The 14881-nt window shown below is 45.2% G+C and overlaps 2 protein-coding genes across 3 annotated transcripts; both read left to right on the plus strand.

Moving 5' to 3' along the window:
* The first annotated feature begins 1485 nt into the window (after window positions 1-1485).
* rnf20 (ring finger protein 20, E3 ubiquitin protein ligase) lies at window positions 1486-10134 on the plus strand. The gene is made up of 22 exons (XM_079167064.1): window positions 1486-1563; window positions 1968-2148; window positions 2274-2342; window positions 2501-2599; window positions 2706-2853; window positions 2962-3147; window positions 3250-3365; window positions 3514-3660; window positions 3762-3836; window positions 3932-4051; window positions 4294-4473; window positions 4572-4707; window positions 4862-4983; window positions 5142-5298; window positions 5425-5725; window positions 6222-6339; window positions 6436-6585; window positions 6679-6891; window positions 7227-7352; window positions 7521-7661; window positions 8134-8238; window positions 9332-10134. The coding sequence occupies exons 2-22, from the start codon at window positions 1978-1980 to the stop codon at window positions 9506-9508; spliced, it is 3057 nt and encodes a 1018-aa protein (XP_079023190.1). The 5' UTR covers window positions 1486-1563; window positions 1968-1977; the 3' UTR covers window positions 9509-10134.
* A 183-nt stretch (window positions 10135-10317) lies between these two features.
* On the plus strand, window positions 10318-14129 carry LOC306702092 (uncharacterized protein). Of its 2 annotated transcripts, XM_079167593.1 has the most exons (4): window positions 10318-11308; window positions 11673-11732; window positions 13202-13304; window positions 13621-14129. In XM_079167593.1, exons 1-4 carry the CDS (start codon window positions 11069-11071, stop codon window positions 13974-13976), a joined length of 759 nt encoding a protein of 252 aa, XP_079023719.1. In that variant the 5' UTR covers window positions 10318-11068; the 3' UTR covers window positions 13977-14129. The 2 variants fall into 2 exon arrangements, with proteins under 2 accessions (XP_079023719.1, XP_079023720.1); XM_079167594.1 differs by lacking the exon at window positions 11673-11732.
* The last annotated feature ends 752 nt before the right edge of the window (window positions 14130-14881 follow it).

Genomic DNA, 14881 nt, shown 5'->3' on the forward strand with positions numbered 1-14881 from the left:
GCATGCCTTTTCATGCTACCTTGTGTATCTCTCCCAAGCGTCACATTGCTTGTCAAACACGTCATGCATAAACAGTTTCCAATCGATTGCTGACAACTGCCCAAAAAAACATGTGGTTTTTGTAATGCTCTCATCGGTCCATGAGTGACCTTGGCAGATATTTAAACTGATAGGCTGAGGTAGGTCTGAAACTCAGAATTAAGTAGGCCTACTTTTACACAACGTGGACTCTGCACCTGTTGCAATGTACTCTTTAATAGTGCTGATAATAGTTCAGGCTCTGTCCAGAAGTCCCTTTTTACACAAGGACTGAAAAAGAGCAGAAAAGAGCAAAAAGATAGCACCAGAGGAATGTTGGTGTTGTTGTTTTGGTTGCACAATAATTGCTACAATAACCCCAAGCATTGCAACTCTCATGGAGGTACAGATCTTTGGGAGTTGCAATCCAACCCAGCAGCAACACAAAGTATCTCCACTGTGAACTGGATTTGGACATTTCTGATTTGTCTCAGTAGTTTCACTAAACGGGAATAATCCATGTGCATAACAAATGGCTGTCTTAATTTAGCTACAGGCTTTTCACTTTCTTGGGTTGTATTACAATGATTTGGGATCTAGTGAATTAATATTATGCACTCTATCTATATGATGCGATAGGGCTGGATCTGCAACAACACAAGAAAGGGCAACTTCCCAGGGGCCTCAGACCTGTGGGGTCTCCCCAAGAGCTGTCCCACTGTTAAATCATTTAGTGTTTGAGGGCTCTTTTACAGACATGTTGAGCCCTTTATGAACCCTTTCCGTAAATCCAAATGTATGCAGACTTTGCCCAAGGGAATGACTCACAATTCATAGCAATGTGATGCTGAACACAAGGTTACCAGTGGAAGCATGGAGACATTTAAAAAAAAAAAAGGTAAACAAAGAGGATGGCACATGTGTGATCAGCCTGATAACATTTACATGGAAATATCAACAATTAAATATGGAACATAAAAACACCAGAGGAATGGAAAGCAGAGATTATATTACACAGATTTATTCATCAAATATTTAATTTAGTCTTTGAAGCTGTTTTGACAAAAACAAGCAAATAGATCATTTGACAATTACCTCTCATCTTGTGAGGAAAGAGCCTGGAAGTCGTTCAAATCAGGCAGTAAAAAGCATAAAATAAATACCCACAAGTGTACATATACTGTATATATGCAGCAGCAAAGTGCTGTCACATTCGTATTTACACAATTTCAAGCCCTCACAGTCTCTCACACTCAACCATTTACCAGTTGAGTCAGTGAGTCCCTGTGGGCTCAGGGTTCAGGGCCTTAGGGGACATTGGGACTGGGTCAATGTTTAAGGCCTTAGGAGAGACATTGGGGACGTTAGGATCGGGTCAATGTTTAACGGTGCTGGTTCCCTCCACGGCGGTAGGTGGCGTAATGTCCGCTCAAGGTTGTCCCACAAAAAGCGTTCACACTTCCGTTTCCGAGAGGCAGGGAGCCGCAACATCAACAGCGACAAACAGTTTTAGTTAATACCACAAAACTCGTAACATTACCAGCGGTAAGACTTCGGTTAGGTGTTGTTGATACTCAACATATCACAAAATGAATGCATTATTCTATCGGGTCAGAATACCGTTCCCATGAGCACCAACAGCATTTAAAGCTACGTTAGCAAACAGCTAACGTAGCTTACCGTTGCATTGACTGATTCAATCAGCTTGTTCGAGTTTTATAATGTGATGCATTGTTTTTGTGTGTATTTGTTTTGACTGCTCATCATTAAGATGAATACGGTTTCAGAGGAAACATTAAGATGGTTATCTTCGAGCACCTTAACGTTAACTAGCTATCGTTACATGTTCAACATAACGTAACGTTAGATGTGTCGTTCATCCAGCTGAGCCACCTGAGTCTCAACAGTCCTCCGCAGTTCTTCAACTGACACTTTCTGCTTTATTTCAGGAGTCTGAGGATGTCGGGACAGAAGCGTCCCGCTGACCCAAGCGGCCCCTCGTCCTCCGGCGCCCCCCCAGAGAAGCGCAGGGAGAGGGAAGGAGAGGACGGAGCTCCCGGTGTCAGCGCAGCTGCCGGAGGTAGCACTGCGGTGGAGACGGTCATCAAACTGGGAGGAGTGTCCAACTCCGTGAGGCCCTTTTTATTATCCACTACAGCTAATATATGTTCACCTCAGAAGTGTAAAGTCTGTTTGGCTCCTTTTTCTTTGTCTACTCATATTCAAATATGAATGTATGTTCTCATTGTTTTTAGGAAGAACAAGACATCAGAGCTCTCCAGGCTAAAAACCGAAAGTTGGGAGAATCTCTTGATCAAAGACAGGTACACCAATTCTCCAATTTTTATATATATACACACACACACACACACACACACACACACACACACACACACACACACACACACACACACACACACTGGAAGCGGTCGTTACGCACTGTCTTGGAGAGAGGTTCATCTCTTTGCTTTTTGGTTCGCAGGTGATTGAGGATGAATTGCGAGAGCGAATTGAGAGACTGGAGACCCGCCAGGCCACTGATGATGCCAGTCTGCTGATCCTCAACAGATACTGGAACCAGGTGAACAAGTTCACAGAAGGAAGCAAAAAATCACTTGTTCAACATTTAACAGCCTCTCCTATAAAGATGTAAGAGTCTAAATGTGATGCCCTTCTCTCTCCTTCAGTTTGATGAAAACGTTCAACTGACCATCAGGCGTTATGACCAAGCAAGCAGCGAACCTGAGAAATCTCTGGCAGGTGAGGGACGGAGCCTGAAACCCGAAACTCCAGAACCTGATGGCGACTCCAACCAGGAGCGGGCCAAGGACAGAAGTAAAGACAAGAGCTAACACAGGATCACGACTTTGGAAGCAATAGCACGTAGATGTTTGATTTAACATACCAGACCCCTAAACCCTCTTTCCTGCTGTTGTCCCTCAGACCACCAGGGAGAGACAACCAACTCTTTCCTGGCAACGCTGGCGAGCAGCAGCAGTGAGGAGATGGAGGCTGAGCTTCAGGAGAGAGTGGAGTCCAGCCAGAAGCAGGCCCGGCACGTGGTGGAGATCTACGAATGTCTGAAGAGCACCGTGGACCAGCTGAAGGCAGAGCTGGACTCTGGTGCTGGTGAGAGAAAAGCACGAAGGTTCTAGTGGAGGAAGACGTAGTCTGGCCGAGTCGGTTTGTGTTTACACCCATAACGTGCGATATTGTTACTTTTCTGTCCAGAGGGAAGTCTATGGCAGGCAGCTTCCAAACTGAATTCTCTCCTGTCCAGCGAAAACAAGCGGCTGCTACAGCTGACTGAGGACCTTAAGCAGAAGCACAGTCACATGACGAGCGAGGTACGATTCCTACAACCTTCCCTATTCTATTGCTAGTAACAGCTGCTTTGTTGAAGAGTAATATCTTAGGAAGGATTATGTTTCTGTTAGCCCTTGTGTGTGTGCGTGTGTGTGTGGTGTTAAGTCTCTGTGTTCCTGTCTTGTCCAGTCCCGGCCTCTGGGTCGCGCTGCTAACAAAGCAGACCAGCGAGTCAGCGAGCTGCAGGTTCTGATCGAGGAGCTCCAGTGGGACATGGAGAAGATCCGCCGCAGAGAGAACAGACTGAATGCACACCTGATCGAGATACTGGAGAGGGTGAGGATGTTCTCCGTGACAGTGTTGTGTGTATATATATATATAACATATGTTTCTGTTCTATTGAGGCATGTTATAACACTCCATGTAATGCATCCCAGGTGAACAGCAAAGGCTATAAGGTGTGTGGGGAGGCCAGCAGCGTCTGTGGGACCATCACTATTAACAAGAGAAAGGTACGAATTTTATTTGATGATTAAGACAAAGGTGATTTTGAAGATTTTCTTTCAATGCCTTACTTTCCACACTTTTTGACTTCTCTCCTGTCAAGTTTGAAGAGATGAACAGTGATATGGAGGAAAACACGGAGCTGGCAGACAACCGCTTCGTTGAGCTGCAGAAGCTCCAGCAGGACCTTCAGAGTGTGCACCAGGAGAACAACAACATGAAGGTGGACTTGTGTTTCTCACGCACCATTCTTTTGACTCCTTAATGGATGACGTTATTCTTACACCTAGAACTTACATTCGCTGCTTTGGAGAGTACAAAAAGAGGGACATTCAGCCTAAAAAATAGTGCCTCCGTGTAAATGTTAACCTAGAAATCTCCCGGTTCAACCTTACAAAAGCAAGTCAGTACTTTGTTGTATTAAATATTTTGTATTTCTTTGGCTTCTGCCTCTCTTCCTCTCAGGCGGAGCTGCTGAGTCGAGCAGCAGGCATGGTAAAAGAGACTTCTGAGTATCGCTGCCTGCAGTCCCAATTTTCTGTGCTCTACAACGAGTCTCTGATTCTCAAGGCTCAGTTAGATGAGACGCGTGCTCGTCTCAACACTACAAGGACCGCAAGGCTTCGACAGCTGGAGCACATGGAGGTGTGTGTGTGTGTGTGTGTGTGTGTGTGTGTGTGTGTGTGTGTGTGTGAGAGAGTGTGTGAGCGTCCCTTTCTTACTCTCATCCCCTCTGTGTGCAGAATGATGAGGTGGCTCTGCAGAGGAAGGTTCGTACAGAAGTCTTTCAGCTGGAGGACACACTGGCTCAGGTCAGGAAGGAGTACGAGATGTTGCGCATCGAATTTGAACAGACTCTTGCTGCCAACGAGCAAGCAGGTAACTAACAGAACGGGGGTTACATGGTGAATAAGGTGGATGATTTGTGCTGAACATGCTTTATAACTTAGATTCACATCAGCACCTCGCTGACAAACTAACTAGGTTCACGTTCCTAATCCTACCTTCATCTCTGCCAACCTTTTCCGCTCAGGTCCTATCAACAGGGAGATGCGTCACCTGATCAGCACGCTACAAACGCACAATCAGCAGATGAAGGGAGAAGTGGTGAAATTCAAGATCAGACTGAGAGAGTCACAAACTGAGCTCAATCAGGTAGGTCACTAACAGAAACATGTGCAGTCACCTCTCACCTGCTTGTGGAATTAAATAGTTTAGGTCATTCTCACAGTGTTACTGTACTGATTGGTATAGTATTGTAAAGTACAACCGCACATCTCACACATAAACACATTCATCTGTTGCCTCTTTAGGTCCGCGCCTCAAAGGGAAACGCCATCCTCCAGTCCCAGTCGAGCACAGAGCTGGACGTGAAGGATGAAACAACCTCTCCTTCTACCCCAGCCCTCTCTGGAGACCCTGTGGTCAAGACAGAGCCGGACAACGGCTCCTCCACACCCAGCAGCACTGGTAACGCCAAGATGACCGACGATTCTTTTCACTGATTTCCCAGTGTCCTTATACTTATTAAGACATTTTAGGATTGTTCTGATTGACAATTGCTCCGTCACGGGTTTTTTTTCTTCTTTTCTGTAGGAGCCTCTGTGAAAACGGAGCCCGGAGTTGAACCTGAAGCAACAGTAAAAGAGGAGGAGAAAGAGAAGGAGGAAAAGAAAGAAAAGGACATTGTAAAGAAAGAGGAGAAAGAGCGGGAGAAGGAAAAGGAGAGAGAGAGGCCGACTCGCGGCGGTGGGAGCAGCAGTGTGATAAAGGAAGAGAAGGACAAACCAGGGAGCAGCGGCCAGCCTGAGGAGTCAGCCGGGGAGCGCCTGTCTATGGTCGGAGGCTCGAAGAGGAAGGAGATGGAGCAGCTGAAGATCGTCCGAGCTGAACTCAAGTAGGCTGCACGTGTGGAAGCTGTTTTTTGTAAACTACCAAATAGAAAAGGAAAAACTATGAGGCCTGCTGGTTAATGATACTGTCATCCAATCATGTTGGATCACTGAATAGTCTGCATAGATGGCCACATTAAGACATAGAAATATATCAACTAATAATGCACATTCCTAAGAAAACATAGAAGCTGAAAACTATTGTCACAAATACTGTCAACAATGAGTTTGCCTCTTGACCTGAATTTTGTGTTGATTTTGGGGAAACTTGATTTTAACATAATATATTTGCCTTCCTGTGCCATGTTGTTTCTGAGCCATGTTGATATGTTTTTAAAGAAGACATAATATAATCCACGCACCACAGCAGGGGCTCACAGTGAATAGTACACTCTCTTTTCATCCCTCCTCTTCATTTCAAAAACAGCGTGCATTATTATTGATTTACGGCGATAGTTTTATGGTGATAGTTTTGTTAAAGACTCTTCGTCCACTGTGCAGGAAAGCGCAGGAGTCCCAGAGGGAGATGAAGTTGCTGCTGGACATGTACCGCTCAGCACCAAAGGAGCAGAGAGACAAAGTCCAGCTCATGGCTGCAGAGAAGAAGTCCAAGTCTGAGGTGATCAACACTGCACACTGTAGAAGTTGTTAAAGTTGTTGTATTGTGTGTGTGTGTGTGTGTGTGGCAGTCCCATATTAACAATGCTGATTCCAGGGAGAGGAGCTGCGGCAGAGGCTGAGGGAGCTGGAGGAGAGGGAGAGGAGGGAGGGCAAGAAAATGGCAGACGAAGAGGCCCTGAGGAAGATCCGCTCTGTGGAGGAGCAGATTGATATCCTCAACAAGAAGCTCTCGATAGCAAAACAGGTGTGTGAGCTGGTCATTGTATAACTATACACAAACAAAACCCTCCTTTCCATTTCTCTAACACTCTTACCGCCTCCACTGCCCCCTCTGCAGGAGGAGGACGCGCTGCTGAGCGAGATGGACGTGACGGGCCAGGCTTTCGAGGACATGCAGGAACAAAACATTCGCCTGATGCAGCAGCTCAGAGAAAAAGACGACGCCAACTTCAAGCTGATGAGCGAGCGGATCAAGTCCAACCAGATCCACAAGCTGTTAAAAGAGGAGAAGGAGGAGCTGGCCGACCAACTGCTCACTTTAAAGACTCAGGTGAGCCACCAGGCAGCTCCGTAAGGGGCGATTTGCAAGTTTGAACACGCGGGTGTTGCGATACAGTTAAATGTCAGTGATCCCCACCGGCAGTTACTCTAATTGAAGGCTCTAGGATTACATTGAACCATTTTCTCTCTTCAAATAAAATGGCTTCAAGAAGTTGAAATAAAGTCTACACAGTGCTAATTTTGCTCTTCGCTATTACTTTTTTTGTGTGTCTGCTTCTACTTGTTTTCTCAATTTCTGGTTTGTCGTCTTTTTCTCAAATAAATCACATTTGTCTTTTTTTTTTTTTAAATCTTCATTCACCGTGATGATTTTGTTTTTGTCAGGTTGATGCCCAGCTGCAGGTGGTGAGGAAGCTTGAGGAAAAGGAACGCCTTCTGCAGGGCACCATCAGCACTGCTGAGAGAGAGCTGGCCCTTCGAACACAAGCTTTGGACATGAATAAACGCAAGGTAACGCATCGTTCAGTAACCAGGAGCCACAGCTGCAGAGTTAAATGAAACTGTAATGACATTTAGATATGCGCAGTTGTTCCTAAACACACATTCAGATGATATACACAAAGGTACCGTATGAGAAGAAAATGCATGTTAAAATAACATCTGTCTGTCGTCCTCCAGGCCCAGGAGTCTGCGTTGCTGTCGGAGGAGATGCGAACTCAGCTGGAGCAGGTTCAGCAGAGACTCAACCTGGTCAGAGAGGAAGTCATAGAGAACAGCATCTCCAGGGAGAAGGAGTCCTTTAACGCTCGACGAGCACAGGTATCAATACACACAAACACACACGGACGCACAAATACACTCAAGCCATACAATGTCTTGAGTGCATGGACTTAAAAGACAAGGCATTGTCCCAACACACAATTACATTTGTTTAAAACATATTGGTAACAATTGTCTTAAATTGTAGTTAACAGAGGAAGAACAAATTATTCTTTTGACTGTCATAAGACTTATGGGATGATTCTTTCTTAGAATACTCTGTTTTCTAACGACAGAAACCCTTTTTTTGCTCCTCGCTGTATGTAGGCGAAATAGTTGTTGCCCGTTGTTGGTGCAATAGTTCCACATCACAAACATTTTCACTTGTGAGGCTTACCTTTTGTTAGTTTCATGTTGTGCATTCACGTGATAGGGGGAAGTTCCAATATCTTGCTCAGGATTATTGCGGTCATAACCTCGGATGTCAAAACAGACTCTTTACTTACAGCTGTTAACTCTGACTGTGTTTCAGGAGGACATCTCCAAACTAAGGGGAAAGATCGAGAAGGCCAAGAAACCAGCTGAGAAAATCAGCAATGGAGATGATATCCTAAATGAAGAAATCAATGATTATAAGGTAAGTTTTTGTAATACAAAGAATATATATTTTATAAAATCCTGTTTTCACTTCTGCTTTAGAGATTTTTTTTTAGAGATTTTTTGTGTGACTGTTGCATTCATAAGAGCACATACATTTTACACCAGCACACATTTTGTGGAACACACTAATCCGTTTTCACATTAGAAGATTTATACCTTCATGTCTGTATGCTAAATATTAAGCTATAGCTAGCAGCTGGTTAACTTAGCTTAGCACAACAACTGGAGACCGGGCAAACAGCTAGCCGGCCCTGTCCAGAGGTAATAAAATCCACCAGCACTTCTAACGTTCACTAGTTAACATGTTATAAGACCTTTTCTTGGCTCTGAGCAGTTGCAGGGAAACACACACGGACTCCAGTCCACCCCCAGTAAAGCTTTCTTGTCTTTCTTCTTCCTATTTACCGTAAATACATAAGAGTGGTATCAATCCTCTCATCTAACTCTCTGCAAGAAAACAAATAAGTGGGGCTCTCGGGGCTCTGTTTCTCTTGTAAGTAGGCAGCTTAACTGAATGAACCAGAGTAATCTGTATCACTGTGGATTCCAGCAAAGGAGACCAGCTGCCAGTGCGATCACACTGTTCTGACAGGAACACGCACTTAAAATTCAGACCAACTGTGCAAAGAATCAACACCACACATTAGAAATAGCTAACTTTTGCAAATAGCAGTTTGTGTAGTCAACGTCCATTTAGATTTCTGCAGCTCAAAATGGATCGTGCTCAGATTTTTTCCAGATTTGGTCGTAAAAGGGGAAGTGATTTGACGTCATGATGAGTGCTCCAAATGCTCTGATGTACACTGCCATACCACAAGATTTGTGGGTCAACTGTTCTCTGTACTCTGCATGGTCTTAAGAATCCTTCAAGGCCACATTCGGAGCTATAATCAGCCGTCACATCATGTGATGTGTTCCTGAAATCAGTGTAGCTGCTGAAGGGCAGTTGAGCTGGAAGATATTTGTGTCCACTCATTCAAAACCACTCAGCTCAGAACAAGAATGGCTTTTCAGTTTATTGTTCAAACCTCTCCCTCCCCCATCTCTCTCTCTCTCTCTCCCTCCCCCAGGCACGCTTAACGTGTCCGTGCTGCAACTCTCGGGTGAAGGATGCGGTACTGACAAAGTGCTTCCACGTCTTCTGCTTTGAGTGCGTAAAGACGCGCTACGACACACGCCAGAGGAAGTGCCCCAAGTGCAACGCCGCCTTCGGAGCGAACGACTTCCACCGCATATACATCGGCTGAAGCCGCGTTTCCCTCCGTGGATACTAGCAAGGAAAATGCTCAACAAGAAAAGCAGTCGTACAAAAAGGTGCCTGGTAGTGAGACTCACCACTGCTCTCACATATCTGCTCTGAACGTGTACCTCCTCCTCTGCTCCTGTGTGTGTACAGGACACCATCAGTGTGATATCTCCAGATCATTCCAGCTTCGCGGTGATGCTCTGAACTGAACGCTTTCATATTTTATTTTTGTTAACACTGACTTGAGTGCGGCTTCTCCCATCCAGTATCTACTACTTGACTGTATGTTTTCAGATACTGGTGCAGGAAGAATGCAGAGGAAAGCTTCTGCGAGTTTGTATCACATGCTGAGTGTTGTGCGTCTGTGTGGGAGGTCGAGTGGGTGAATGTGTGTGTGTGTGTGTGTGAGAGAACGAACCAGAATACAAGACAAATATGAGTACAGTGAGAAAACAGAGCACAGCGGATGTTTGCATAATGTTGGTGTGTGTGTGTACATACTGTGTAGTGATTGTTTAATTTTTTTTTTTTTATATATATGAAAACTTCTTGCCCCAAAATGTACTGAAATCTGACTTGATGCTGTCTGATTGTTCCGTTAGTTATTAAAGTGACATCTGAACTGTCCTCTGCTTCCATCTCACTTGTTTTTCAGTCACTAATTCTTATGAAACCCTGTGAGTAATCTTAACGTTTGACCTGTGAGTGGTGAACCACAATTCCCAGTGTGCAAATCTCTCTTCATCCGTGTGCAGAGAGCCTTCCTCCGCCACCCCTCCTCTTCCTCCTCCCTGAACATCAGACGTGTTTTGCATAGCCTACTGGAAACTCGTCCGAAACGCTGGAAGGAAAGGGAGCGCCGTGTTTTGGAGGCTGTGCAACATAATCCATCGAGAGATTTGATGCCAGCTCGGAGACAAAGAAACGCCAAACTTGACTGTAGAGGAGCTCGGAGCCGAAACCAGAAGCTTTAGGAGACTCGTGGTCACCAACGTCACCGCGTTTCTACGGTTTTCTTTCACGCGAAAAGCTGCAACAGAAAACTTCCGGAGACGTTTCTCTCTCTATATATTTTTTAATTGCTTTCTGCTGCATCCCGACGGACTGTTGAGTATCTCGGTCGCTGCTGGATCTTAAGCCTTTAACGGTTTCTTACCAAATATAGCCGCTGTTAATGCCGGCGTGTCCTTGACGGAGCTGAGCGGTCCTAAATTGGATATTTCCAGCGCTGCCAAAGTTTATAATTAAATTCTCAGATTATTTTTGAGTCGCTACGCAACACATTTGGTCTAAATTGCGAATCGCACGCTTGAATTAGTCGGTGTGTGCGTTTAAAGCTGGCGCGGTTCTTAACATTGCCCTGCCTGTTGTGAGCTGCAGCGTGTTGGTGTGAAAGAACTCGCTCTGTAGCCGATGACGGCTCTCTACAGAAGCCATTTTTAAGTCTTTGATTTACAGTCATTGAACACGAGCTCTGCTCCGAGCTGCAGCTTTAACCTGTGCACATACATTTTGTTTAGCACATATCTTTTATCCCCCTATTGTTCTCAAATCCACAACAATGACTTTTTGTGCGTCTGGCTCTGGGCGCGGTGGGTGCGCCACGACTCGGTTTTTCCTCACCACCTATGTGGTAGTGCTGGTGCTGGGCTGGACTGGAGCTGAAGCTGAGCAGGCCAAGCCGACCGGGGACAGCCCACCGACGGTCACTCTCGGTACTCTGATCACCGGAACCTGCCTGGAGCTCCAGCGGTACGCGGAGTCAGTGGTGGGAAGCGGTGTGATCCGGTCAGCTGCTGAGGTAACGTTACAGAGAGCAACGATGTCTCTTTCCGCCAGAAAGTGGCTTTTCACTCTCCTCCTTTTCTCAATTTTTTTAACATCCTAGTTTTCCTGGATGTCTTAACTGTTTGCTCTGTCACTGTTCTTGATCTATAACTGTGAACTAATTTTCAACTCTAACCCTGTCATCTCTCTCCATCCATCCCCTCACCCCTCTCACACATTCCTCTCCCCATACCCCTCAACTTGTTAATCCCTCCCCTGATCCCCTCATCTTCTCTGCCCTCGTTTCACGTCTTCTTATATCCATGCCCCCCCAACCCCTCACTCATACACTTTTCTGCCTCCCTACTTCCACTCGGCGGTGGTTCCCTTTTCCCCAGCGTGCAGTGTTGTTTCTTGAGTCAGTGCTTGGTCAGGACAACGTCTTTAAAGTGGCCATGGTAAGAAACCTTCCTGGGTGTCTCCATCTAGCCTGCCCTGACATGGTCCCTTAAACAGAGTCCTCTCTTGTGGCTCTGTTTGGTCCATGTCACCTTGAAGTTAGTGCAGAGAGTAGGAGCATGACTGTAGTGACTCTGTGGCTTAATCTGTGTTTCTATACAGTGGTAATTGCATGAAAGGCCACAATATAGTCCTCCTTGTGAGCTTTGTAGTGGTAAACAGTAGGCTGAGGTAGTTCAGGTGGTAGCTCTGATCTCAAAATATAGGGTGTGTACATATTTAATGAGCCCCGAACTGAAATATAGCGTTATTCCATGTGAATGTGGTTTTACATGATTCTGTTTCCAGTGAGAATAAACTGTTTAAAAGGGGGAAAAAAATAATGTTCTAGTGATAAAATGTAATCCTCAGGGTAAAAGTTATTCAAAAGATCTGCACACCGCACTGATATTTCCCAATAATGTAACAGAGCAACATTTCTTTTCAACAAGGTGTGTGACAGGCATCTGATAACGTTGCTTTGTTGAATGTACTGGGAGCTGCCGGGACATTGTACAGATCTTTAGTCTAACTTTTGCCTCTGGTCAGTTTTTTTTTTCATCCACCTGTAAAAGTCTTTTGGATGTTTCTGCTCTGCACCGTCTTCAAAAGTGAATCAAATAAGAAGCATTAATATGAGATTACATCAAGTAAACAAAAACTATAGTGTTGTTTCGGACTTTGTTTGGAATAATAGCTGAAAATAATATACAGGCTGCTTGACACCTTCTAAACAAGTCTGTGGCTCCACCAGCCTGCCTTTAGCACTGAAGGTGGGCTTTGTTCAAGCCTCACTAAAACATTAAGTATGTAATTGGTTCGTAAGTTGAGCCTTATATTACCAAACAGAGCAGCTTTCAATTTAAACACGCATATGCTGAAATGGAGTGACAGATGCTTGACTCGTGCTCTGACATACCGGACAGTTCTCACGTATGTGCCAGTGATCAGTGCAACAGGTGCAGATAAGATACTTGTCCAACTTACTGGGCTACCCTTGACCTTGCCTGATGAGGCTACACTGTGTATGTTTGTGTGTGCAGTGTGATTTTGGGGGGTTGTGAGCTGCAAAGACTGTACAGGAATAGAGAGTGGGTGTCCAGCTGTCACTCGCATGCACAGCTGTTTATTCAAGTCGACAATACAGCACTTCTTCTATCTTACGGTGCAGCTAAGCAGCAGTACGATCTAAATGAGTTCTCTGTAAATGTAATCTTCAGCTTTGTACAAACGGCTGCAGTGAATATCACTCCTGTTTATTATACTCTATATGCCTGTGCATTGGAGCCATGAGAATAAATCTAGATAGGCTGTGTTTCTGTAAACCGATCCGTGTTCTCTGCATGATTATTATGAATGCAATGCTGCCTTTCTTCATAGTTATCTTGTGTGATAACAAAGTCTCCACCCTCCCTCCACACCACCACAGTTTTTTGAGATGGTGATCCGATTCCTTGCTGAAGGAGCTGCCAGCGGCCTGAACGTCATCGCTGTTTACGTCACAGAGATCCTCCGGGTCACAGGATTCGATGGTGGGTGTCCGGATGGCCCGAATTTATGTGTGCGGCTGAGCTGCGGAGTGTGTGCTTAGGCTTTGCTGCTCAATACACTTTTCGCCCCCTGTATGTGGAGCTTTGTAAAAAAAATGTACAAGAGTAAGAGAGGATCAGTGACAATGAAAGTTTGAAGTGAAAATATGCAGCCGTGCCTCTCCCTCAGGCAATTTGTCTGCCACTCCTTTTATAGTATGAATGTTTGCTCCTGTTACTTCCTGAGTAACAGACGGGTATCTTCAAGCCTTATTCTTCTAATGACATGAAGCCTAAACTGGATTTCCTCCCTCCACAGTTGGACTCACGTCGCCCCTCTTCACTCCAGAGGGCGTAGCCGCCATTGCCCAGTGGGGTCTGGTGGCCCTGATTGGCTACTGGGTGCTGACCATCGCTCTCCGTCTGCTGATCGGCGTGGTCAGGCGGGTGTTCTGGGTGGTGAAGACCGTCTTGGCGCTCTGGCTTTTTGGACTGATAGTGACCGACAAGCATGCCGCTGCAGACACCACGGCGGTTCGACTGGGCGGCCTGGTGCTGGCATGCGTCCTGTTGACTCTGCTCAGTTCTTGCTCTGAAAAGACTTGTGCAGTGGAGCACCGGCTGAGCACCCTGGAGGGCCGGGTGAAGGTAGTAGAGAAGAGGAAAGGGGAATAGTGGGCCGTATAGGGTGGAGGGAAAGGAGTTACAGATGGACAACGGTGATGGTCATGTCAGTTATGAAAACAGTAACATTGATGGTTTCTGTATGCGTGTGTCAAACTATATGGGAAATAAAGTAACCTCTGGGATTTTTAATCAGAAATGTTCTTTGTTTTACCTAAAAGAAAATGCCTAAATTGTGAAACCTCATGGAACATTTTTACTATAATAAATAACTGTAATCAAAGACACAAAGGTAGTAAAAGGCTGCAACAGCAAAATGAATAATACCACAAGTCCGATCGTAAAATGTTCTGTATTGTCTTTTCCACAGTCGTGTAATCGCAGCAGAATTTCACATAATTCTTTAATTTAAACAATGTCAGCATGCCAACATTCTCACAATGACAAAGTTAACATGCTGACTTTTATCTGGGAATGTTTACCATGTTGTTCACCATCTTAGTTTAGCGGGCCAGCATGCTAACATTCACTAATTCGCACTAAACAAAGTACAGCTCAGGCTGTTAGTTTTGCAGGTCATCAACCAAAGTATTGAATCAAATTTGAACTGATGGTGGACTTGGATTAAAAAGTTGTGTGTGGGGGGATCATTAGGTTTGAATCTCCGGCCCCATTTATATGTACCAAATGTCATGGAAATCCATCCAATAGTTGAGTTTAGCTTTGTCGGGGAAACTGGAACAATCCGGTATCAAGCAGTCATCTACTTCTGTTTTAACTCACCACATTCTACACAGGCTGACCTGTGGCCTGTTTACAGCCTCTTAAGTCCCCATGTGCCTGGTTGGTTCCCTGCTGCTCATTTAACTTGAAGCCTTCTTGATCCTCCGAGTTCACATCAATGGTTGTCGCCCCCACTGTCACTCCAGCTGAGTGGAACAACCTGACCTCAGTGC

Source organism: Pholis gunnellus (assembly GCF_910591455.1).
Source record: "Pholis gunnellus genome assembly, chromosome: 10".
Taxonomy (NCBI): domain Eukaryota; kingdom Metazoa; phylum Chordata; class Actinopteri; order Perciformes; family Pholidae; genus Pholis; species Pholis gunnellus.